The sequence below is a fragment of the Corvus cornix genome, chromosome 19 (genome assembly GCF_000738735.6).
Source record: "Corvus cornix cornix isolate S_Up_H32 chromosome 19, ASM73873v5, whole genome shotgun sequence".
In the NCBI taxonomy this organism is placed as follows: domain Eukaryota; kingdom Metazoa; phylum Chordata; class Aves; order Passeriformes; family Corvidae; genus Corvus; species Corvus cornix.
The window spans coordinates 9752010-9777138 of NC_046348.1; the positions used below are offsets into that span (position 1 = coordinate 9752010).

The 25129-nt window shown below is 48.8% G+C and overlaps 1 protein-coding gene across 8 annotated transcripts in view; it reads right to left on the minus strand.

Annotated features, from left to right (window-relative positions):
• The window catches only part of ACACA (acetyl-CoA carboxylase alpha), a 102908-nt gene that overhangs the window by 61100 nt on the left and 16679 nt on the right, over nt 1-25129 (minus strand). For 7 of the 8 annotated variants that reach the window (XM_010402305.3, XM_039562970.1, XM_010402306.3 and 4 more), the window contains 26 exons: nt 24012-24144; nt 23336-23474; nt 22987-23096; nt 22482-22563; nt 21986-22084; nt 21164-21270; nt 20341-20451; nt 20007-20216; nt 19334-19504; nt 18549-18710; nt 18143-18306; nt 17207-17357; nt 16628-16731; nt 16050-16131; nt 15533-15678; nt 14751-14901; nt 13400-13534; nt 12880-13026; nt 12483-12671; nt 11851-11951; nt 11647-11735; nt 10509-10633; nt 7551-7664; nt 5949-6062; nt 5250-5339; nt 4714-4832 (listed from right to left, as the gene is read on the minus strand). In XM_010402305.3, the coding sequence (XP_010400607.2) occupies nt 4714-4832; nt 5250-5339; nt 5949-6062; nt 7551-7664; nt 10509-10633; nt 11647-11735; nt 11851-11951; nt 12483-12671; nt 12880-13026; nt 13400-13534; nt 14751-14901; nt 15533-15678; nt 16050-16131; nt 16628-16731; nt 17207-17357; nt 18143-18306; nt 18549-18710; nt 19334-19504; nt 20007-20216; nt 20341-20451; nt 21164-21270; nt 21986-22084; nt 22482-22563; nt 22987-23096; nt 23336-23474; nt 24012-24144 (3345 nt within the window). Of the gene's footprint in view, nt 1-4713; nt 4833-5249; nt 5340-5948; nt 6063-7550; nt 7665-10508; nt 10634-11646; nt 11736-11850; nt 11952-12482; nt 12672-12879; nt 13027-13399; nt 13535-14750; nt 14902-15532; nt 15679-16049; nt 16132-16627; nt 16732-17206; nt 17358-18142; nt 18307-18548; nt 18711-19333; nt 19505-20006; nt 20217-20340; nt 20452-21163; nt 21271-21985; nt 22085-22481; nt 22564-22986; nt 23097-23335; nt 23491-24011; nt 24145-25129 lie in introns of those variants that run through there. The other variant, XM_010402304.4, reaches the window with a different exon arrangement.

The window sequence follows — 25129 nt, forward strand, 5'->3', positions numbered from 1 at the left end:
TGTGAAACATGCCTCAAACCATACATTTTGATTGGGTTTTTCCTCTCCCTCTTTCTTCCCTTATTCTTCTGCTCCCTCTGTGATTCAGCCAAGCTGAATCTGCTACAGAAGTCCAATTTGCATAAAATTATCATCGTTCCATTCAGTTTGCTGCCCCTTCCACACCCCTTCTTTGCTCTGCTGGAAGATTTTGCCCTTTCCGAGGCAGGCAAGCCAAGGGAACAGCAGCACATTACTGCTGCCTGCTGCCTAATTAACATCAAACCTCAGCACGGCGCTGCAGGGATTTACAGGTGTCCTGGAATCATTCTCCCCTCCTCCCTCCCTATACAAACCACTCTCACAACAAGGAGGGGACCTCAGGCTACCTGACACCCCAGGAGTTATTCCTTTGGGGCTCCAGGTAGGGTCAGAGCTCACAGCAGCACGGCTGGGTCACTCCTGGCATCCAAAGAGTGATGCCAGAGGCTGTTTCAGCAACTAGCCCACAGAAAATGCTTTCACTCTGGCAGAAATACAAATTTTATGAATAGATCATTGTTAAATGATAGCAGGAAGAAACCTCTACACAGTCTAATTGCAAGTTTGGGGTTCTTAAAAAAGCACTGTTTGGGACCAGGGATATTTAATCTGATTTTCACCCTTCCAAACGGTTTCTGCCTTTAAGCTAAGGAAGAGGCTGACAAAAAGGGAACAACCAAAATACCCCATAGATGATAAAACATCAGGAGACATCAAAGGAGAGATCATGCACCACTCTTAAGCCTTGAAATCAGCAACACCGAAGTCCAAGGAGGGCATGAACAAACATCCACAAGCACAGAGGGAGGAGATTCCAGGCAAAACCAAGCACAAGATCGTTGAGACATTTATACTGATGGGAATACCCTTGGATGGGGCTCTGAGCAACCTGGTCTAGTGGAAAGTGTTCCTGTCCACTGCAGGGGTGGAATGAGATGAGCTTTGAGGTCCTTCCACCCCTGGCCATTCTGTGGTTTGGTGATGTTGATGAAATACAGAGCAACTCACACCTAGGCTTGAATTCCACCCTTGGAAGCACCACGGACAACAGGATGTAGTCCCAAGAATGAATTCAACCCAGACAAGGCATTTGCCTCTACATCCAGGTTTGCTGAGTGTGTGCATTCCCGGCTCCAGAGGCAAGCAGGGTGAGCTGGTATCAGACATCTCGTTTGTCCAGTCCCCAAAGTCACACTTGCCTTACAGCTAAGCAGGCTCATCATCAAAACTTCATCTGCAGTGCTAAAACCTTCCTCACTTCCTCCTTCCAATGGTACATCCTGGTCCAAGCTCCCTCAGGACATCTCAAGGCCAAATGTGGCAGCTGGGGGTGTTCCATGGGACAGAGGAAAGGTGTGGGCTCAGTGCCCAGAGGGGTTGGGAAGGCATGGCTGAGGCAACAGGGACCAAAACAGGCTGGGTTGTGTTTCAGTTTCCTCTGGGGCTCAACAAAGCAGAAGGTAGAGCCCTGGGCTATCCCTGCCACATCCCAAAATCAGGATATAGCCAGCACCTCTAAGTCTCCTTGCCAGCACCTGCCTCAGCATCTGACACATGGGGCACATCCAGCTCTGACAAAAACAGGGATCTGTTCTGTGGGAGCACATTCGCCTCTGAGTTCTTCCCTCCTGGTCCTCCAGCACATCTGTTACTGGGGAAGGGGGGATCAAGGGAGCAGCTGAACACCCTGGCTGGGGGAGCTGGAGAGAAGGGAGGAGCAGGGCTCTGGGAGGAGCAGGGCAGCAGCAAGAGCTGGCTACAGCAGACAATGTCCCAGTTTAATTTAAACCTTACAGCTTCACACATAAGAAAGGCTGTTGGAAAGCAGGAGAGGAGAGGGGATTAGAAAGAAATACTTTTGTTGAAAAAGCACTATAATTCCCTCTCCTCCACACACAATGTTTCTTTGAACAGAAGATTTTAAGCTAAGATTAGGCAAGGCCTGTTTCACGAACACCTCAGAAAGGCCTTTCAGTGTCTGTCACCTGGGCTGCCATCCTCACAAAGGCAGCTGAACTCTCTGAGCACCAGTCAATATTCCACCGCTTCCCAGCTCAGCAGGGCTGGCAGAACAAGCGGGGAGCAAAGCACAGCTCCAAACAGGGCTCATTTCTTCCTCCCATCTCCTCTCCCCAGGCCTCTGCACGAGGCAGGTTATCCCCAGGCAAGGCTCTGCACTCAGCACTTGTCTGCAGTCCCCTCTGCAGCGTGTGGCCATTGGCATCCCAGAGATCCCCTTGGATCCAAGCCTCCAGATTGGATTTCTGCTCGGAGAGGGCTCACAAACCCCATTTGCTGCCAGATGGTGACACCACACTCCTCATCTGCCCTGCACCGGGCACAAGGAGTGCTGATGGATCCATAAAGCCCTCTGTGATTCCCATTAGAAGCTATTTTTCTCCCTGTGACTTTCCCTTGCCATTCAGTGGGGATTCTTACATTAGGACATTTTCTGTTAATTTAAACAAATAATTCCCCGAACAGTTTCTGCCCACAAAACCCACCAGGAGCAGGCTGCACTTCTGTGCCTTTGTCAGCAGATTTAACAGCTTTTCTGTCCTCTCTGCTTCCCTGTGGGCAGCTGATGGCAATCCTTCCATGGCCAAAAATACAAAGTCTGAGCCTGAGCTGTGATCAGGCAGCTCAAGAGTGACTGGGATTGTTTCTGCCACAAGTAAGTAAAGGCATAGCAGGGTTAAATACCAATAACAAAGAATTTAAACATAAATTTTAAAACCTAATTAGAATTTAAACCATTATCAGTTTGCTGTTTTCTCTACGTGAATATTGCTTCAGTAAAATTGGGCTCTCAAAGGTTCACAAAGGGGACCAGGGTTTAAAAATATCAGAGGAAGTAGTGAAAAATGTGTGGCATCACACAACAGCATCTCCCAAAGGGAATGCTCTCCTCAGGGGTCTCTGGCATCTGCTCCTGGTTCACCAGCCCTGCAGAGCCTTGAGGGACATTTTGGGATATTTTGGCTTTGGGATTTGCCCTTGGAATGCGTTTTTCACTTTTCAGCCTAAGAATTTGTGCTACAAAAGATACAGAAAAGCACGTGATGAACACAGACCATGGTCAAGAACAACAAAGAAGACTTGAGCAGGACAATGTCAGAGTTTTGAGATTTCCATGTCCTGAATTTAACACCAGGTGTGGCTTCAGAGCTCCTTAAACCCAAACACCTCTGCCACCAGCAGCCCCTGGGCACCCTGTGCTTCCCCCTGGGCACCCTCCAGCCACCCCAGAGGGAGAGCAAGAAGCTGCCCCAAGCACCAGCAGCCAAATTCATCCCTGGCAGCTGGAGGCACCTCCAAGGAGCTGCCCCTGCCCCTGCAGGGCTGAACCTGCCCCCGACCCTGCTTCCCTCTGCACAAGGAACATGCTGCATTTCCCATCACCCAGCAGCCTGAGGAGCAGAACTGAGCTCAGAACATTGTCCCAGCCAATTCAGTGTAAGGGGAGAGGAGATTTCAGGACAGAGAGCTGTTCCTGGAGCAGGGAATGTCTCTCCTCTTCCAGCTGACCTTGTCTGATTAAGCCTGTGCACAGAGCAGAGCAGTGGCCAGCACTGGCAGGCCAAAAATCCCCGAGCAACAAAGGTAACTGAGGCCAGCAGAGAAGAAACGGAGGAGAATGAAGGGTGGAAGAGAGCATTATAAAGGGGTACTAAAAATAGTATGCAATTATTTACAAATATTCTAGAAATGTAGGGACCAGATGAGCCCAAACACGTCCCATTTGTACCAGGAGTGCTTGGTGGGGCCGGCTGGGGACAGCCATTCATTTCCAGCAAACCAGATTCTGAAAACCATTTCATAAAAGGTACTGATGGATTCTCAATGAAGCGAGACTGGACCCCACCAAAAATAAAACCAGGGAAAAGATGTTTGGAGACAAAGGAGGGAGAAAGGGCCGCGGTGCCCGGCACGGACCAACAGTGGCACCCGGCGGCCAAGGGGACTCACTGCGACCTCGGAGCCAGCAGGGAATGAACCCAAGCGTCAGCTCCACCACCCTCCTGGGGAGAACACGGGACAGACCGACCCCACAGACACCCAGAAACAACCTGCTCCAGCGCAAGGGGTTGGAAGGAGATGAGCTTTAAGGTCCTTCCAACCCAAACCACTCTGATTCAATGTTCCTGTAAGTTCTGATAACCAAGTTTTCTTTTTTTTTAAATGAATTAGAGATGCCACCCTTCTCTGGGCAGCAAGAGTTGATGCTCTTGGTCGTAGTCACAAGAAATGCAAAACTGCCTGAAAATCAAACTATGCCAACCCCAGAATTTTATATAAAGCTCTCATCCTGGTCTGCTCTGTCAAAAAATCATGTGCTATAAACGATGTCACCTTATCCAGCAAAGCCAGGAAGGAGAAGTAGAGCCACACAGACAGTTAGAAAGGGCTGGCAGGAAGAGCACAGAGACTGTTTGACTGTTCTGCGTTAAGATTCCAATTAGTTGATTATTCTGTCTGGAACTGCATTTTCTGGGAGGCTCAGGATTCAGCTAGAACTGACATTCTAGAGATAAGTTACTCCCCAAGCTGAAGTTAAAAACCAGAAAATACATGAAAACTGTATCATGCTTAAATGAACCCCCTTTCTCCACCAATCCCACTGCAAGTTTTCCTTGCCAGGGCAGGACAAGCCCCTCCTGAATCTCCAATTCCAGAGGCAGGTGATCTGACCTGTTGGGATGGGAGGTGGGCAGCATGAACTGGAATTCCACCACGCAGGTGTTGTCCTTCAGCTGGCGGTGCTGGACACTGTTTAGCTCGTAGGCAATGTAGGCCCTCCGAACGTACACCTGGGGACAGAGAACTCCATCAGCTGCACTGGGCTGAGGGCAAATAACACACCAGAGACCTCAAAAGTATTGAAAACTCAACAGATACCTCCAAATGAGCAGCTAGATAAACTCTAACTCAACCAGAGTTTAAAGCTATTCTTTGAGGAAGGCCAGAACCATCAGGATTATGATCATGTCCTCTGACAGCAGCTTCACCTTCTCCCTTCAACCACCTCAGTCTTCACACAAATATAACTTGACTTTGAAATTTCACTCAGTTATCAATGTTAGTGCTGTTAAATGCCAGATTCCAAGCACAGACAATTACACATAACCTACAGCTCTCTTGGATCTTGCAGGGTGGCAGTGCTCAAAACAAACCAAATCCACAGAAAAATTAAAAATACTATTATTTTTAAATGGGAATAAACTTACCTCCAAAGCTGCCATTCTTACCACCTGGTTACTGTGGTAGAAAAAGTTGGGAAGCACATCAAAGATGGATGTCTCAGACAAAATGAGTTTCTAGAAAAGATCACATTAAGCAGAGGTTTAAAAGAGAACTCTGTCTTGCAACCAGGATCAGGCAAAAAAAGAAAAAAACCCAAATCAAGCCTGGCTTGTTCTGATTTCTGAGCTTTTGCTGTTATTCATGAAGGATTATGACTTTTTTATATTAAACCACAGAAAACCTGAAGTTGGAAGGGATCACTGAGTCCAACTCCCTGCTCCTCACAGAACCACCCAAAACCAGACCATATGGGAGGAGCTCATCCAGATGCTCCTGGAGCTCTGGCAGCCTCGGGGCTGTGCCCATTCCATGGGGAGCCTGGGCAGTGCCCAGCAGCCTCTGGGGGAAGAACCTTTCCCTAATGTCCAATCTGAATGTCCCCCCTAACTCCATTTCCTCATGTCTGGTGACCAGAGGGAGGAACCAGCCCCTCTCCTCCGCTGTCCCCTGTGAGGAAGGTGCAGAACCAGCATGAGGTGATTCCGACATCGGCATAGGGATGAAAACAAAAAACAGGGGAAAGCTGGACACCAGACCAATACAACTTAAAGCCACAAGGACCTTGGGACATGAAGGTCAGTGAGAAGGAAGCAGGGAGCCAAGGAGGGAAGGCTGGTGGGTACCTGCAGGTTCTCAATGCAGAACTGGTGCCCGTACATGTCGATGGCCGACAGGAAGATGGACTCCACCTGGTTGTGACGCAGCTCATAGGAGGGCAGGTGGGAAGCAATGAGAACCTGGGGAAACACAGGGAATGTCAGAGAAAGGAGCCACGCTGGGCCATCAGCAGGGGGCTGCCACCTCCAGGCAGAACCAGCCAGCTCCATCCCTGAAGAGGCAGCCAGATTCTCTCTGCGGCACCCGCGCGACGCCGCAAACCCTCTCCCCTCCCCGGCCTCGTTTGTGTAATCTGCTCCATTTGTATTATTGGCAATTCCCCATAGAGAAAGGGAACAGCTTCAATCAAGTTCCATCAGTGCATGTGATTTAGCAGTGCAGAGCTGCTAGTCCTGGGGATTGCCTGCCCGGCTGGTAATTGGGAAGCAGAGCTGGCAGGCAGCAGCTGTGGGGAGGCCCACGCCGGAGCCACGCTCTGCTCCCAAGCAGGGCAGCAAACAGACACCACTGCCAGGTATTAAATGCCCAACACGAAGGATGCAGAGGGAAGAAATGGAAGCAGCTTGCAGGGAAAATGAAGTGGAAGAGCAACACAAGAACTGCAGCACCATCCCCGGTTGCTGCAGGGAGGTTCAATAGCAGAATGGTTCAAGGACACAAACACAATCCTGAAGGAAACAGAAGGTCACTGAGCAGCTTCAAACACCCTGTTCGTTTTCAATAGCCAAGCTTTGAAATAAAAGGAGAGACCTCCAAAGTGTGAGCTTTCCTGCTTTAGACTTTTAGGCTGGAGATAGGGACTGTGGAGTGAGAGGAGTGATCAGACCCTGGGGTCAGCGTTATCAGGAAACCACTGCGCCCTCTCACTCCTTCCTGGCAACAGAGGGAGGGTTAAACTGAACTGCTGAAGAGGAAGCTCACAACAGTATCTGGGTGCCTGTGTGTGACATTCAAATTCGTTCTGTACCGGACTCTTGGAACTGACAGCATCAAGAGTTTTTCCAATTATTTCCAGGTTAAAACAAAATTGACAAAGCACAACTCAGAGAGGGAAGAAAACTTACAAAAGGCCAGCATAATTCTGTGTGATAATTCCTCAGCAGCTGCAAAGAACATCTGGTTCTTGTGTAAATGGCTCTCCCTGTTCTCTGCACACGTGGATCCACAAGGATTGTAAGGCAGCTGAGGAACCTGGAGAGCACGTCCTGGCTGTTCCTGCACAATCCAGGCAGCCTGTGCTGGTCAGGTTTGCAGATGCCAAAGCCACCAAAAACCACAGTAACCATGCATTTCCACTTCCTCCATCATACAAACCATGGGCTACTCCCAGTTAACTCCTGTGTGAGCCAGACGAAACTTTTTGGAGGAGCAGGGACAACGGAACGCGTGTTAAATTTAAATATTACAGTGATTGGGAATGCACCGCAATCTTTGCCTGTCGCCACGGTTAATCACTGTTAATTGCTTGACTGTCAAAGTGCTGCTCACAGTAACCTGCTCTCCCCATTTGCACAGTGATCAAAATGAACAGCAGCAGATATGGATTTCCCAAAGGGGTGAGCTCCAGGCGGGAGCAGCCCGGAGGGATCCGGGCAGGGATCCCTCACCTGCCGCGCTCGCAGGGCCACCTTGGCGTTGGTCGTCTTGCTGAGCTGGGTCAGCTCTGTCAGGATATTGATCAGCTCGTCTGTCAAGGTGGGGTCACGGCCACAGAGCTGGTCCTGGGAGCAGAGAGAACAGGAAATGCTTAGAACAGAGGGAAAACATCATCTGTACTCCCTCAAAGGAGTTTGAACCTGGAATATGAGCACACACTCACGGCAGGACCACACCATCCCCAAAAGTCCCGACCTGAATTATCCTGTGCTGACAAGGATACAAATATTCAGTATTCAGCAATTTTACACACATAAATAAAAGGTAAAAGAAGGGACAGGGACCATCTCCCATCCCCCTATTTGTAGCACATGTTTGGCACCCAAACACATGAGAAATGCTGACTTGTCAGAGAGACTCAGAAAACCATTTCCCATTACCCTGTTTCAGGTTTGTACCAGAAGTTTCTCCTAGCACCAATGCAAAATTCAAAGAGCATAAATTGTAGCCAGACACCTTGTGGAGCATGTAAAGGTCGCCATGAAGGGCGACCAGAGTTACACTGCCAGAGAACCTCCTGACGTCCACATAAAAAACACCTCAAACCCCGAAAGTCTCCACAGCTCCACAACCACAAACCACCCACAAACTTTGTGCAGCTTCAGCCAACACCAGAAAGAAGATCTGTCATTCCTCTGACAAGGCTAAGCAAAGCCAACTAAACCCATGAATAATGTACTGTCATGGTACATGACTGACTCATAATATTTCTTCTAACCAGAGAATCGTAGATCTGAGGAAATCCACAAGCTTACCTTACTGTCTAAATTGGCTGGATAAAACAACAAAACTGAAGAGCATAACTTCCAGTGTTAATGCTGTTCCAAAACTCTTCTGAATTCCTCCATTCAAAAAAATGCAAACAGTAAAGGCTTTCTTCCAAAAATAGTTTCAATTCCCATGAGTAATCCCACAGTCTTCAACACTTCTTGTGAGCCTCTTCCCTCCCACCCCAAAGCTGGAAACCCTCTAGGAGCCTCTAACATGCTTCTTCCACACAGCACTTAACAGCTTGTCTTGATAAATTAATCATAGGAGGGAAATGTGAGATGAAACAGGGATTTGCCACAGGAAAGAGCTGGTGCCTTAAAGTTTAAAGAGATCTTAAACACCTACAGACCAGAAGAGGACATTTGAAGATCCAAGAAATATAAAACAATAAGGGGAAACCTCTGTGCAGCAGGCTGGATTGACAAACCTGCCAGGGAAAATGAAGTAAAAACCAAAACCAGGTAATACAAAAGTCCCATAGAGTGACTAACTAAACAACAGCTCCACGAGATTCCAGAGCTCAACAGCTTCTCCCTCCCACTGCCCTTGATCCCTTTCTCTCCAGCCCCACTCAGGCATGATGGCACCTCTAGGAATGGTGACACAGCTCTCCAGGGACACAGACCATACTCAAACCACTGAGAAAACATCTGAGCTCCAAACTCTGATTAGACTGCTGTCTCCTCCTGACCAGTCCTGGGCCACCAAACATGAGTGCGATTGTCCCCAAAGAAAGTTCTGTGCATTTATCCACTCCAGGACACTGAGGGGGTTCACAGTGAATAATTCAAGAACTGCCTTTGCTGGATTTCAAGCACAAACTCCTGGGTGTTGTTATGTTGCTGCTCCAGGGAACAGAAACGCAACAGGACACGAGACCCTGCCATGCCAGCAGCCATTCCATCCTGTTCAGGCCAGGACGTGCATAAGTTAAGCACAGAAAATGAACATACAACAACAAATCACACCATATTTCAACAGATGTATGAAGGATGAAGCAGTTCCCACCCTGCCTCCAGCGCCTGCTGGCTAAAAAAGGTGAATGATGGCAGCATAAGACCATTACTAAAGCCATCCTCAGAGCCCCTGGTTAATAATGGATTCCTGGGACACATCAATAACAGCCACACAGGCAGCGAGGCTGCCCTTGGAGGACAGACTTACCCCACGCCACACAAACAGCTTGGGCACCCATAAAACACCTCAGCCTTCACCGTGGTGACACCAAACATGCCACGGGGATGTGAAGAGCCATGAGTGAGAAGGTGCTTCAAGTCCTGGCAAACTGGGAGGTTGGCCTTTACTTGTGCAGAAGTAAGTGGCAGTGGTGCTGGGAAGAATGACCCAACAGGAAGGGCCAAGGAAACCTCTTTGAGGCTCTCTGAGGTCTCCCCACACGCCCCTCGCTCCCTCACACGGCCAACACCAAGAGCCAGCGAGGCACGGCCCACACGAGGTGACAAACCAGACCCAAACTTCCAGGCCCATTTTAGCAAGGAATCATGAGGATGACAACAACAAACTAAAGCCAGGCACTGGCTTTGCCTGCACTGATTGGCAAAGGCAGCAGCAAAGCCTCAGCCCAGCTCTCTGACAAGGGCTAACGCCTCGCCGGCACCCCCGTGTAATTACACACTTGAGTGACTGGACTCTGAAGAAAATTGAAGGCCTGAGCTGTGAACAGCTGCCATTTTCTCTCTCCATCACGCCAGCGTGATTACTTGAGAAATGAACAGCCCCGGCTCAAAGCTACTCCAGAATTCTCAGAGGAAATATGGCTCCGTGTTCAAATAATGAGATTCTTAAGGCAAGCGTTACTTACAATCACACCACACACCAAAAAGGGAAAGGGGGAAAAAAAAGGGGGGAAAAGGAGAGCCAGAAAGAAAGAATGCCAGGGTCCTTACATCATCCTTACAGATGAGAATTTAAGAAACCCAGCCTCGGTCTAGGAAAATTATGACACTTTCTTTGCTTTGGGGAGTTATTTCGTGGATGGCTACTTTGGATGTATTTTTGGCAGTAACAGACAACATTATGTTTGTAAAATAAAAGACAAAAGAGAGAAAGAGAGAGAGAGAGAAGGAAAGAAAGAGAGAGAAAGAGGGAAAGAGAGAAAGCAAGCATCAGACACTTACAATGAGCATTGTCACCAGCAGGTTCTTCTTGGTGACCTGGGCATGGGAGAAGATGTAGTTCAGCACCGCGTTCATGTCACTCTTGTTCTCCTCCCGAAGGGTGAACACACACTTGTCATAGTGACCTGCAGGCAGAAATGCACATTTCTTTCCCAGTCTTCACACCTCTGTGGCAAGGAGTACAAGTTACTAGATGTGTCTTTATTTTTCTACATGTATTTTTGGAGAATCTCCTTGGCTTGAAGGGAGCCGACAAGGAAGATGGAGAGAAACCATTTACAAGGGATGGAGTGACAGGACAAGGGGGAATGGCTTCACACTGACAGGCAGCGGGGTTAGATTGGATATTAGAAAAAAATTCCTCCCTGTGAGGGTGGGGATGCCCTAGCACAGAGTGCCCAGAGCAGCTGTGGCTGCCCCAGGATCCCTGGAAGTGCCCAAGGCCAGGCTGGACAGGACTTAGAGCAGCCTGGGATAGTGGAAGGTGTCCCTGCCCATGGCAAGGGTGGAATGAAATGAGCTTTAAGGTCCCTTTCACCCAAACCAGTCCGTCATTCTATGGTCCACACAATCAATTTGGGAAGAAAGCATTCCCACCATCACCTACTGCAAACTTTAATTCAAACATCCCACTCTTAATCAACAGCTCCAGCACCAAATGCCTCCTTTGTGAGCAATACTGAGAGAGGAATAGGGAGCTCAGACTTTCATTCAAATGACAACCAAAATGAAATAACAGCAAAAAGCCTTGCACCATCCTCTGCTTCCAGCAAATTGAAGTGGAAATGAATCTGCAGTACCATTAGGCTGGGGCAGGTAATGGAGCAGGACAAAAGAAGAGCAGAATCAGAACTACCTGTAAGAGCCAGAGCCTCGGAATCAGCCAGGGCTTCATTGCCATCTTGTGCCTGGATACAGCAGTGCAAGGCACTGATTTCACCTCTCAGCTTCAGCTGAGCTTTGGGGACAGAAGCTCCTCTACAAAACCCAGGCTGACTGCAAACCCTTAAAAGCAAGCCTGTGCAGCTCACCCTCAGCACAAAGTGAGAGCAAACCTTCTCCAAGGGCCCACATGAACTTTCTGGGTCCAAATATGACTCCTTCATAAATCAAACCCTTGATGTGCCCAGGGACTCACCGTGCTGGAACTGAGTCTCCACCTTCAGGTACTGCCGGAGCAGGTCCATCACCACGGCCTTCATGTGGCCCCGAATCCCACTGCGGTACCTGCAGAGGCAAAGGCACCAAACCCAGCGCTGAGTGAGGCTGAATGCACACAGAACCCCTGCCACCCCTGCTGGGGGCAGCTCCTGTCCTGCAGGACCCCCTGGGAATGGCTGACCTCTGCACGAGCTGCACGATGCTCTGCGTGTTCATGAAGAAAACCTCGCGCTCCGACTTGCGGTTCAGGGTGGCTGCGTGGCTGTCCAGGATGTTGGCAATCTGAAAGGGAAAAGCACGTGACATCCCAGTCCTGGATGGGCTGGACAACCAGCAGAGACACACCACAGCCCCAGCAGACTCCAGCAAAGGAAGTTCATGACCTGCCAGTGACAAAAATCAATGCACGGTATCACAGGGTGGAGAAATCAGCTTCCAACATCTCCTTACCCAACCAGGCCTCCCTTGGCCGCAGTCATTGGTTTTTGAGCTAACACTGGCACCACAAATTGCACTCCAGCACATGTACCAGACAAAAAGCAAACAAATAAATGCCCACAAGGCCACTGCTAAGATTAAAGTGTTTCCAAAGTGCCTGTTTAAAGCTGTACTGAGCAGGGAACACGAACCCTTCAGCACAGGCCCAGGAGACAAGCCCTGAGGTGACACAGGCAAGTGTCTTTCACATGAAGACCCCGTGTTCAAACACACCTTTCAGGTTCAATTAAGCTCCATGTAATCTAAAGGAACTTTCTCTCTCCATGCCCCAACACAAACCAATTTTTATTCCTCCACAGAGGTGTGGTTGGTCACCTGTTGGCTGGGAAACTGGCAGAGGACCGAGGTGATGTTGCTGGCATACTGGGCCATCTCCTTCTTGATGGACTTCTCTACGTTGGGTGGGATCCGTCCAGAAACGCTGGTCATGATGTCCTGAAGTTCCAGCAGGGGCAGAGATGGATCCCTCAGGGTCTTCATTAATCGCTCAACCCAGCCCTTCACCTAGAGAGAGACAAGACAGTGGGAAGACAAGCATGAAGAAGAGAATAAACAGCAAAAAGGATAAAAAGGAAAGGGGTGATGTCCAACATCCCATCTCATGGGTGCTGCCCTGACTCGGGGTCCTCTGGCTGTGGCAGAGAACTGCCCAACCCTGCCTTGAGCTGCAAGAACTTTGTGTTTTGGATCTGGAAGAAGAAGCCCCCAGTACCTTGCTGCTGAAGAAGGGCTCTGGCAGGCAGTACCCGTTCATCACGTTGACCAGGTTGTCCAGCACGTAGTGGAAGATGCGATGCAGTTTCTCGCCCCGCAGCGCCGTGCTCTGGATCTGGGGCAGGGTACCCGTGTGCAGCTCAGCCTGCAACAAGCAACAGCCTCACTGACCCTCCTGTGGGGCACCAGCCATGGGGAACAGCCAGCTGCCCTCCACTGGAGCCAAGGTTGAACTTGCAAGGATTCCCAGAGTGGGAAATGCACTTGGTTGAAAGATACATCCCCACAATATTACTGAGGTAAGCAGAGAGCAAGAATGGTAGATAAGCTTAGCCTGAATTAGAGAGAGAGAGAGGAATCTCAGTCCCAGTCCTCATCTGAGACAAACAAACAGTGAAGTGACAATTCCAGTACAATGCACAAATGGGAAACTGGTTCACTGGACCACCTCGTACCACTCTCGACATCACCCCCCTATTAAAATCCCACTGACATCTGTGCTTTCTGCAGCTCCTCACCTGCTGAACCCTGCTGGGATCATCCAGCTGGAGCTTGGCAATCACACAGCCTGGATCCAGGACAGCCCCTGGGCGTTTGACATAGTGGATGCAGCCCGATTCTCCTGCTGTTATCGTCATCACCATCTTCATCACCTGTAGCACGGAAAACAGGTCACACACTCAGCTCCATGTGCCCAGAATGGTTCTACTTTTGGGAGCCAGCAGCCAGTGTCCCACCACAGAGAGACCTGCATGAGCACCTCTGGCACTCAGGTGTTTCCAAAAACTTACAAGCACAGACATTGGGAATGAAACCCAGACACTAAAGTGAATGGGATAACAAAATAATTGGCCACAAAATAGTGTGGCAGGAACTTCAGGAACATCACTGCCCACACTGCCTGAACCAAGAGGGACTCGGGAAGGTCCCACACTCAGCACAATGAACAAAGCAGACAATTTACTGCAGCATCCCAAAGGCTCCTCTCAAAGGCTACAGCCACACCTTCACTTCAAGCAGAGGGAACCAGGATCACTTTCTAGAGCCCTCAGACAGCTCTTCCCAGACAGAAATGCTTCCTTAGATCAACCATGGGAGCTTTGGAGCAGTAGGGTTGGGTATGGGGGAGCCAGTTTGGTTTTACCCTTGCTGTGCTCCACAGGGATTGTGTGGGTGGTTCCTTCTTAGCCATGACCTGTTGCAGTGCAAAAGCTCTTACATAAAACAGCTGGATCTCTGTCTTGATATTTTTCTCCTACACATTGTCCCCAACTGGTTTAATTGCCCCTCTGTCATCACACACCCTCCCCTCCCTCAAATCTGTTTTGAGCCACACACTCCTACACAACCCCTTGTGCTTTCCTCATGGAGATGCAGAAATTGCTCATCCTCCTCCTCGGTAAGAGTTAAGTAACTTGCCAGGGAGAAGGGAGGAGTGATACTTATTAACTTATGGGATCAACCCAATAAATGATCAGCTAATCAGAGAACTCTTAGTTTGTTACTTCATCCCGGCATGTAACTCTGTGTCAGTACTACAAGGAGAAGGCCTTCTTCACCACAGCTGGGTAACACATGGATCCCAGCTTCTCTGGAATCACAGGAAGGTGACAACCATGGTCTCACTGCTGAGAAATTTTGCTCATCACTTGGTGCACAGTCATTAATTTCACTCAAACTTCAGCTGTTAAGTAATTTCTTCCCCACCTCATCACTCTCATTGATGATTCCTGCTTTAGTTCAGGTTAAAATTTGTAAATGAAATACTCTGAATTATCCCTCACGCTTACCTCCCAGCCCCAAAGCATCCAACATCCCTCCCCCTGAGCTTTTTCCTGGGCAGCCTGGGCAGTTCTCTGAGACTTTTACCTCAATTTCTGCGAAGCACTGGCCTGCAAACACGTGTCCCCCATCCTCCACCACATACTGGATCAGCTTCCCAGCGGAAGGCGAGCGCAGGATGGAGGGATCGTTCTCCTTCTCAAACACACAGGTCTTGTTCCCAATGGTGATGCGATACCTAGGGAAGAACAGGACAGGTCAGTGCAACAGAACTCCTTGGGGAAGGCATGGGAAGGGGAAAATCCAGTCTCCCTTTCCCTATTCTACTTCGAAACAAAACTAAAGGAGAACAGCTCAACCAACTCAGAGGCGGAGATTCAAACCCAGAAAGTTACCCAAATTCTTTGTCCTCCGGAACAGATCCATTAATTTTCCCAGAAGATAACACAGCAGAGGGGGCAGAGTTCACATTCCAGACCTGGGGATGCCCTTTACTGCCCTTACTGCTTATGATCCTTGCAGGGAATTTTGAGGGGATGCACTGAAACAGTACAACTTGTCTATTTCTAAGGCAGCTGAGGAGGATCAAGAATTTTAAAGACTCAGATTCTGGTGTTTTGGTTTTTACAATTCCAAAAGTCACTTTTAAGGACCAAGCAGAGGAATATGGACTCCACGTGGTGCACAGCCAGATCCTTCTTCTGACAGTAGCTAAGATCTGCTGTCCTAGAACTCACCCACAGTACATCTGGTAAACTCTTTCTAGGAGAGAACTCCATTCCCAGCTGATCTTTTGGGAAGCAGGAAGTTACAAATACACCTCCTTTTGGCTGTGTAAATGCTAAACATGAACCTGTACAGGTTGCTACCTGTCCACTTCCTCTTTCATGTAGGTGGTGTAGCTGCTGCCATCGTAGGAGAGGAGCAGCCCCCCATCACTCAGGCGATGCACATCGACTTCCACACAGGAGCTGTTCATGATGACCACGTAGGAATTGGGAGACTGCCTGGTCACCTGCAAATCCACAGGAATGGGAATTATCCAGTGAATTGAACACATCACTGAGTGCCTTGGTTGCCACAACTCCCAGAGTTTTCCAAGTTGGAAGTTTTGGTCAACCCCTAGTCGTCTTTGCCTGTAACAAAGTAATTTTCACCCTCCTCAGAGCAAGAGGCTGAAATGTTTACAGAGACATGGCAGTGGAGCAACGTGAGGGGTGTTATCATAAAGGAGGCTGTGCCAATTTCTTCACCCACTAAAGCAGAGAAAATAAACCCTGCTCAGATGTAATTCCCTGTACAAATCTGTGCAAAGATTAGGCCAGAGCAGCACACACAGCCATGTCCAGCCCAGAGGCAGGAGGGTGGGTCAGTCCCACTCTGTACCTTCAGCACGTACTTCCGTCCCTCGTAGATGAGCTCCACGTCCACAGTGTTGAGCAGAGTGTGAGCAGGGAGGACTTGGCCCCTGGAAAGGGAAGTACAAAACAAAACTGATCTTCCACAAGCCACCAAAAGGCTACCAGGGGTCCAAAGAGATTCAGAGATGCGTGCAAGGCTTTGGGAAACACTAGCAGAGAGATGGGAGTAGGTTTTTAGAGTCTTGTCTTAGGAGAGACACAAATCAGTTTGACAAAGTCAAAGTCCCTCCAGCCACACAGGCCGGCTTTGCTCTCCTTTCCATTCACTTCTGGGTGATTCAAGACTCCCCAGTGCTGCCCTACCAGCACACAGAGAAAGAACTCCGTGTTCCTGAGCCATTTCCTGGAGCTTCTGCTAGAAACCAGAGCAATCTGTGCAGACAGCAGGGGATATTTTGAGGAGATGCAGATACCTGCCAGTTTTCTCAGCGGATAAACAGCTCCCTGGGGCCAGGGAACAGTCAGCAGATAACAAGCCCTGAGCATTCCCAGACTGGACTTGTAAACCAGGAGTCATTACTAGAGAGGAGCTGGCACTTTTACCTTTCCAGGGAGTGCAGGAAGTTGGAGACGCTGTTCCGGAGGCTCACGTCAGCCACGTGCAGAGCTCCACACACCACCCCCAGCATGGTGTCAGGCCTCTCAGCCTAAAACAGGGGACAGACACAGTCACACCTCCTCCAGCTTCAGCCCAATCTGAACACCCAGCTAGAAGAATCACCAGCCTCAGCTCTATTTTTGGTTCATGGCCAACCTCTCTTTAAAATTAAGCTGGTGTAGCAGCCATGTGAACTCTCCATAGAAGCCATTATTTCTGTAACTCCTTAAAACTACATTTTCTTCTGCCTGGATCAAATCTTGAGGTTCCAGCAACATTCCCACTGTTGTCTGTCCCAGATTCCAAACATAACACTGCTCTCAATGCTTTTCTGGACAACTCTAAGACCAGCTTTCCCCAACAGGGATGACGTGGGATTTCGATACATGTAAAAAGTAATGCCAGTGAAAATGTTTATTCATTAAGTGGACATTCACCACTCCTAAACTCCTTTGCACCAGCAGGCACCCAACCCCTTCCCCTGCTCATTCCCATCCGTGTTCCTGCAAGGGGAGCAGCTGCACCTGCACTTTCTCGGCGATGAGCCGGTCCAGCCAGCCCGTGTCGATGCGGTTCTGCTGGAAGCTCTCTGTCTCCAGCAGTTTAATCAAGTATTCCACAGTGGTTCTGAAGTCCCCTCGGATGGACAGCTCCTTCAGAGCCACCACCATGTTTCTGGAAGGGGAAAGAAGCCCTGTTATCTATCCCATACTAATGGTAGCAGGCAAGCTGGCAGCTCCAGACAGAAAAGCATCTGAAGGACAGAGCAGAAGAGCACAGGCACTGGAGCAGAATCCTGCAGGAATGTTTGGGAATGGGACATTGATTTCCTTCAGCCTGCTGCTGCTGTGAAGAAGAGCAGCTCAGTGGGATCAGGAGTTGCCCCTGCTATCTTCACCCAGGCCCCTACCACGTGTCAGGGGTGTACAACAGACAGACAGACGTGGTGTCCACCCCACCCAGAGTGGAACTGGGGAAAGGCTCTGGATGAAAAACGTGGATGACAGGTCAGACAGGTCATCTGGCCTTAGGACCAGATGCTTTAAAATCCCACACCACAGAGGACACTCCATGGTTTACAAACCATCCTGAAGCGTTGGTAAGTCAGGTTAGCAATGTTTTTCCTGTTGGAAGCCTTCACCTGGATGCTTTAAAGAGGGACTTTCACACTGTGGTAGCTGTATCATACCCCAGCAGCAGGTGTACAGGGCAGGGATGAAACAGAAAGGAAAAAAAAAGAAAAAAAATTAAGCAAGAAGTGCAGAAATGTAGGTGCAACACAGTGGAATTGCAAAGCAAGACAGGATGAGAAGCCTGACCACGAAATGACAAACTAGATAAAGACAGGGAAATTTCTCTTAAAACTCCTAGAGGTAAGGAGCCTTGTTTTGCCATGGCACTTTGGATCAAAGAAGAAAAACCCAAGTGATTCCCAAGGCTCTCCCACATCTCTGACTTACGAGATGGCTTCTTCACGGTTCTCTCCCCAGGAGAAGCAGTGACCAAACTGGGAATCAGCAAATTCATGGAGGCCTCCTGCAGCAGCAACACTGAAATAGCCCCAGACGTTCTTATTGCTGCGGAAATTCAGCTCCTGAACCGTGCCAGAACTGGGCTTAAATCCCTGCAAAGACAGACAGACACTGCTCTACACCCTAAAGAAAAGGCGAATAATCCAGAATTAGGGTTCTGAAGGCTTTGAGAACCCCTCTTTGTGCTGTAAAACTAGTTCAGGCTGTGTCTAAGCAGAGTCTAAGTTAGGTAAGGGAAGAATCTTTTAAATTTGCTGCCAAAACTTGCAGCAGCAGCAGGGGCTGAGCCTGTAAAGCCCACGGTGAGCAGCAAGCACAGAAGTTGAAGGCTCACCTCGTCAGGATTCTCACTGGTGATCCGGGCAGCGATGACGTGGCCACGGGGACTGGGGACATGGGCTGAGTTCTCAAAATCAATGGTTGTGTCTCCCCATGGAGAAACTCCATACATCATTCGGATATCCTTGATCCTGTGCAGGGGGACCCCCATGGCAATCTAAGGAGGAAAAAAAAAGTATTCAAAAAACCCCACCACTAAGTTTCTCTCCTCACAGACTCGAACATTCCCATTTCCCAGGACAACTGAGCTCAGTGTAATATCCACCTTAAGCCCTTCAGCCAGTATTTTCCATTGACTGATTGAGGCTCCAGGGAAAGCTGACAGTGCCAGGTCAGCTGAGGATGGGCACGCATTAGGCCTGTTAAAAATATACTGAGGTCCCGGTGAGACAGAAGGGCCCTAATTGTTTATAGGAAACTGTGGAATTTTGCAATTAGAAACTGTGGGGAGAGTAACCTGCAGAACCAGCTGCAGGCTGCATCCTCATGCAGCAAAATCCCACTTGTCCTGTTCATTGGAGCCTTTCTATAGATAGAGTTCAAAAAGGAAGTAGAAAAGCACACAGAGCCTTAATGAGGTGCAAGGGGACTGTGGCATCCACCCACTGCTGCAAAGTTGGGGGCCAGGAGTTTGGGGGGACACACAAGGGACTGACAAGCCACAGCACATCCAACAGCAGCTCTCTACACGATCTCTGAGGGATGCCCTCGTGGCTTTGGGGAACTTCAAACAACTGCTGAACCTACTGAAAGATGAGAAATTCAATTTTCTGTGCTCACCTGGAGCTGCGCTGCTGGCAGGTTGACATCTGCCACCATCTCCGTGCAGGGATGCTCCACCTGCAGGCGTGGGTTCAGCTCCAGGAAGTAGAAGCTGCCATCCTGGCTGTACAGGTACTCCACAGTGCCTGCACTCACGTATCCCACCATTTTGGCGAGCTTCACTGCACACTGGGACACGGGAAAAAGGAATATTTCATTGCCAGTTACCTGTGCTCTCTCTGTTCATCCACCACACCCACTTCAGATTTTTGCTGGCATTCTGAAGCATCCAAAAACTGCTCAGAGAAAAGTCCGTGGCACAGGAGTTTTGATTCCCAAGCCATTCAATTTACAGTTTACAGAAGGCAGAGTTTGAAGCAAATATTTGCAACACTCATCATTAGGCAACTCCTACAACTCCTGCAGCTTGCCTTTAATATGGTAACACACATTTAAAACACACTTCCCTCCCCTTTTTGGAGGGCACATAGCTTAGAAGGGAGCTCTGGGGAGACTCACTGTGGAAATGTGAGTGGCTGCCCACACTAAGCAGTTCGAGACACACAACCCTATATTGCTCCTTTAAAACATTCAACAATGCAAAACCCTGGGTGATGTAAAATAAAAATACAAAGCCCTGCCTGTCTCTGGAGCTCGGCCAGGGGAAGGGAAGCTGCAGAGCCACTCTCACCTGTTCCATGTGCTCAAACACTGCTGAGGTTGCAATAGAGGCTGGAGCTTCCTCGATGATCTTCTGGTGCCGGCGCTGCACGGAGCAGTCCCGGCCGAAGAGGGAGATGGCATTGCCATACTGGTCTGCCAGGATCTGCACCTCCAGGTGCCTGGACTGCTTGGCCAGCCTCATCACAAAGATGGGAGAGCCTGGGACTTCAGTTTGAACCTACAGCAGGGATAGAATGAACAGGCAGAGCATCTTTTGTAAGATCTATTATCGACAGAGTGTCTCAGAACCACCCAGCCCGAACATTTAGAACAAGGCAGCACCAACCAGTGGGAAAAGTCACCTGTCTGAACAGACTGGGGAAGTCATCTGCATTGTTAACTTTCCTGATTCCTTTCCCTCCTCCTCCTTCAGAAGCCTTGATCATGACAGGGTAGCCAACCTCCTCAGCAGCCTGGCAAAATGGGCAGAACAACAGGGTAAGTACAAAAAGGCAGCAGAATCCAGTGAAAGGATCATTATTTCCCCACTGATTCACATCCAAGCCTCCATGTCTGACTCTATTTAACAATCAATGGGATAGAAACCAAATATCCCAGTTGGAGAGGGTGCCTGTAGATGGAAAAATCAGCAGGGATTTTGTGATTACAGAGAACTCTGACCTCTCCGAGTGACCACAAAATCTTTTGTCAGTGCTTCAATGCCATTAAATCTACGAACTCACAGAAAAGCTTTTGTATAATACAGAAAATCATTAAGCTGGCAAACATGGAAAAGTCACACACTCCACTCCTGCTCTTCACAAAGAAAAACTCCCAATCCTGTATTGTGCCAGGAATATTTCTTATTCTAAAAATCTTCCTCAAGGAGAAACTTAAAAGACAGAGTCAAGTGTGAGGTTGTGGGTCTTTATTAAAAACACCTTCTTCCTGCACTGAACAAAAACTAGATGACAGCTTTTAATGCAACACAACTTTGGTCCCATACCGTGCCTCTGCCTGCTAATCCTCACCTAATTCTGCAGGCTGGGGCCAAAGACATGTGAATGATCACTTCCCAATTTCCAAGACCCAGCTCTGGGGCTGCAGTCTGGTTCCAGTTTGTGCTCCCATGAGGAGAAAGCTCAACCCAGCTCTCTGACCCCTCAAAGAGCTCCCCAGACCCACCCGCAGTCCATCGTCCGCGTCCTTCACGTAGCCCTTCTCGTAGAGCTCCTGAGGAACATTCAGGATTCGCTTCTGGAGATCATTTTCCTGCCAGTCCACTCGAAGACCTGAAACACAAACATCACCCTCTGAGCTCCTTGTGCTGCCAGGCTGTGAGAAGCCACGTGCAGGACAGGGGTGACAAAAGGAACCAGGCTGGGAGCACGTAGAGAAGGGAGAATGCAGAATGTAAACAGACATTCCTGATTTCTGGGGAGCAAGTGTTTTCATCCAACCCATTATCTCCTCCTCCATTTATCTGTGAGAAGCAGGTTATTTATAGTGTTTTGAAACTGCAGAGGGCTTCCAAGGAAGTAGAGAATGGGCTCCAAGACTACACAGAATCATGGAATGCTTTGGGTTGGAAGGGACTTTAAAGATCATCTTGTTCCAAGGCCCTGCCATGGAACCCTGCCCCTCTAATGGAACCTTCCATTAGAGCAGGAGTCTCCAAGCCCTGGGTGTACCAGGTGAGCCTGTGAGCATCAGCTGCACTCTAGGAAACAGCCTCTTCCATGTTTCCTCGCTTCTCCTCCCAACCCCTCCTCCCTGTCCTCCTCTGCGTGCTGCCAGCTTCTCCCACCATCTCCATGCTCATTCCATCACGAATGGAATTGCTTCCAAGGCATCTCACTGGTGTGGTGGGCAAACAGCACTAATGTGAAACCCAGAACAGATGGAACATCTCCTGGAACACACTTTTGAGCACGGAGCTTCTTAAAAATTAGACATGTTGAAGGAAAAAAAGATTAGCATGATCTTGATAAACAATTTCCTTCTTACCACTGCCACTCCATGGAAGAGTTGGAATGCCAGCAGTCTGAGCCACGATGGAAGAAGCAATTTTATCTCCTAAAGCCCACATGGCTTGGCTGGGAGGACCTGCAAAGAGCAAAGACAATGCATGAGAGAGACACAAGGGATATCAGACATTAGGGCAATGTCCAGAAGTCTGATTCGGGAAGAACTCCACTCTTCCCATAAAACTGAACCCTCTTCAAATGAGAACAGGGACATTCAGCTTTGAATGAAAGCTGAATCAATCTTGAAACAATCTCGTTCAACAGGAATCTTTTCTGCCTTTTTATCTCAACATTAAAGGCTATTTTGGAGAACTTTCCCCTTCTTCCATACAAGAACTACTGCAAAGAACAGATAATCCATCTTGCACTGCAGACCATTCCTCATGGCTCTCTCTTGGACTCAGGATTTTCTACCTCCCTAAACAACCCCTCTTCAGACAAGGACTAGACATTACATGAGCAGTCCATCTCCTCACCCATGAAAGCAATCCCATTTTTGTGGAGAAGTTCTGGCAGTTTTGGGTTCTCTGATGCATGGCCCCAGCCAGCCCACACAGCCTGCAGGAGAAAAGAACACAGTTTGCTCTTTGTTTGAATAAAACAAGCAAGTGAGCAGAAACAGACACATGCAAACACTCCATGTCTTTTTTTTTCCTCACGGAAAACAGCCTCAGAACACCCAGGAGCCAGAGCAGCCTCTGAGCTACAGGGTGTGCTGAGCTAAAAGGATGACTTGCACCTTGCAGACGAGTGCAAGCAGGCTGCTGCAGCAACCTGCTGAGGAGGAGCTGGGTGTAGGGAAGTACAGAACCTCCCTGTCCTGCAGATATTCATCCTGGGACAGCCACTGCACTGTCACACATTTTGCCTTTGGGTGCTAGTACAGGTCTGGAATTTCAGTTTCTTTGTCCTGCCTTGTTCCCCAGGCACAACTCCCTACTGAAGGAGAGAAGATTGCTCAGTGTCGGTGACACTTCTCACCTGCACTGGAATCCTCTTGGCAATATCGAGGATGAGCTCCACGTTTGCATAGTTGTTGTTGTTGGGTCCTCCTGGGACGGGCACGTAGTGATCTGCCATTTTAATGTACTCTGCAAACACAGAGGAAGTCCCATTTAGGCTGCAAATCTAACAACAGACTTGGTCTAAAATTCTCCTTTTCCCCAGGCTGAGCCCCCCCAGCCTGCTCCTCACAGGGCTGACTCTCTGGGAAGCGCTGATCTGCTCCAGAACATCCCATTACTGACAGATCAGGTGGACACTCCACTTCCTGCATCCCTAGGGCTGTGCAAGGAGGAGGCTGTGACCCTTCCCCAGCTCTCCAACTCACCTGCATTGGCTTTCAGGTCCTCAGGAGTGACCATGACCACGAACCTGATGGCTCTCTCATTGCGGAACATCTCGTAGGACCAGCGCCGGATGGACCTCATGCACTTCACTGCTGCAATGCCATTATTTGCTATCAGGACCTGGGTGCATTAGAAGCTAGGATGAAATAGAGTCTAAATAGCACAAAACAATAAACAATCACGAAAGCAGGTTTTTACCCCTGCAGACTCCTTGCCCAGTTTTGGGCTGTGCCGTTTCATCCAGTTCGTGGCCCATCTGTCAATTCAGAGAGCAGCTCTTGTTTCACCATAAAATTTTAATGTGTTATGCCTTGGTTGGATTAAAGAGCAGAAGGACTCAAATCAAATCATTATTTATTTTTAAATACATTTCTTAATGTTTTTCCAGTCTACTTTTGTTATATCAGTTTATAAATCCTTCTGCATCAGCAGAAGTGTTCTGGCTCGCTCACATTTTTTTCCTCACTACATTAAGCTAAAATAACACGATGTTTATTTATCACATAGAAAAAGGAAACACAATGATTCCAGGCAGAAATACAATTTCCAGGCTCAGGAATATCAGTAATTTGATACCTGCAGTGTACAGCCTTACAGAGAGCCAAGTCACAGCTCCGGAGAGGAGCTGTAATATGCTAAAAAAGGTCAGGAATTTACCTTTTCAATGACTTTATTCCCTCCAAAACGAGTAACAAATTCTGCTGGAGAAGCCACGGTGAAATCCCGCTGCACATCCACCTTCTTCCTGTCCCGGCCTTGCTTGACAAGGTGCAAACCAGACATGCTGGGCCTGAGGAAATGGGGGCAGACAGAAACAACCTGTCAGTGCAGCTGCACACCAGTAAAAGAAAGGTGTGAATAATTTGGAAGTTCTCTTTGACCACATTCCCCAAGCAGACAACCAGAATCCCTCCTTGCCTCCAGACCCACATGGCCTGGTCCTCAGTTTTACATGGATGACTCCTTTTGAACTACTTTTCAGTTATTTCCACGCAAAATCCAGGTTATCTGGAAAAATTCCAGCTATGCCACAATATAAATAGGTAAAAATACGTTGCTGCCCCATGCAGAACAACGATGCTCCACCAGATTGCTTTCAATCCATCTAGAGAAGCTGGAAACAGCAGTGATTTCTGGATTTGGCAAAACAAGCTCCAAAGATCAGACTCCGTAAGGAAATCCTCTTGGGAAGCACAGCAAATTTATCTGCAGGTGCAAATGAGAGACTCAGACTGGCTACGGAAATCATTTTCCAAGAGTTTTCCACTACCCAGTCTTCAATATCTTCCTCAAAAGCTCTGAGAGCCAGAGGACAAATTAATCACGTTACTCCCACTGCAAACACAGAAAGCCAATTTTGTGCCTGCCAAGACCAACCCCGTGTCCTGCCACAGCCCTTCTGTGTGGGAATGGCACAGTCACTTCCCCTCCTCCTGCTTCAGCTTCCACAGCAACAACACAGGGATAGATCACCCTTTGGCTTTGATTTGCTGAAGTTTACAAAGCTGAAACTGTGAGAGGAAATTCCACGGGAAAGCACAGAGCTGCTCCTCACTCCCAGTGTCTGCCATGGTGCAGCACGACTGGGAATTAATGAGACACTCTTGATTTCACAGGCCCTGAAGCTTTGCCTCTCTGCTCACCCCACAGCTTACTTGTTTTTCCTGTGTTTACTCTGCTTTCACTAAGTTTCTCTCCCCAGGAACACGGGGAAGCCCTTACCCTGCCACTGGCAGGATCACAGAACCCTTCTGTAGGAGTGAAGATTGGGAAGC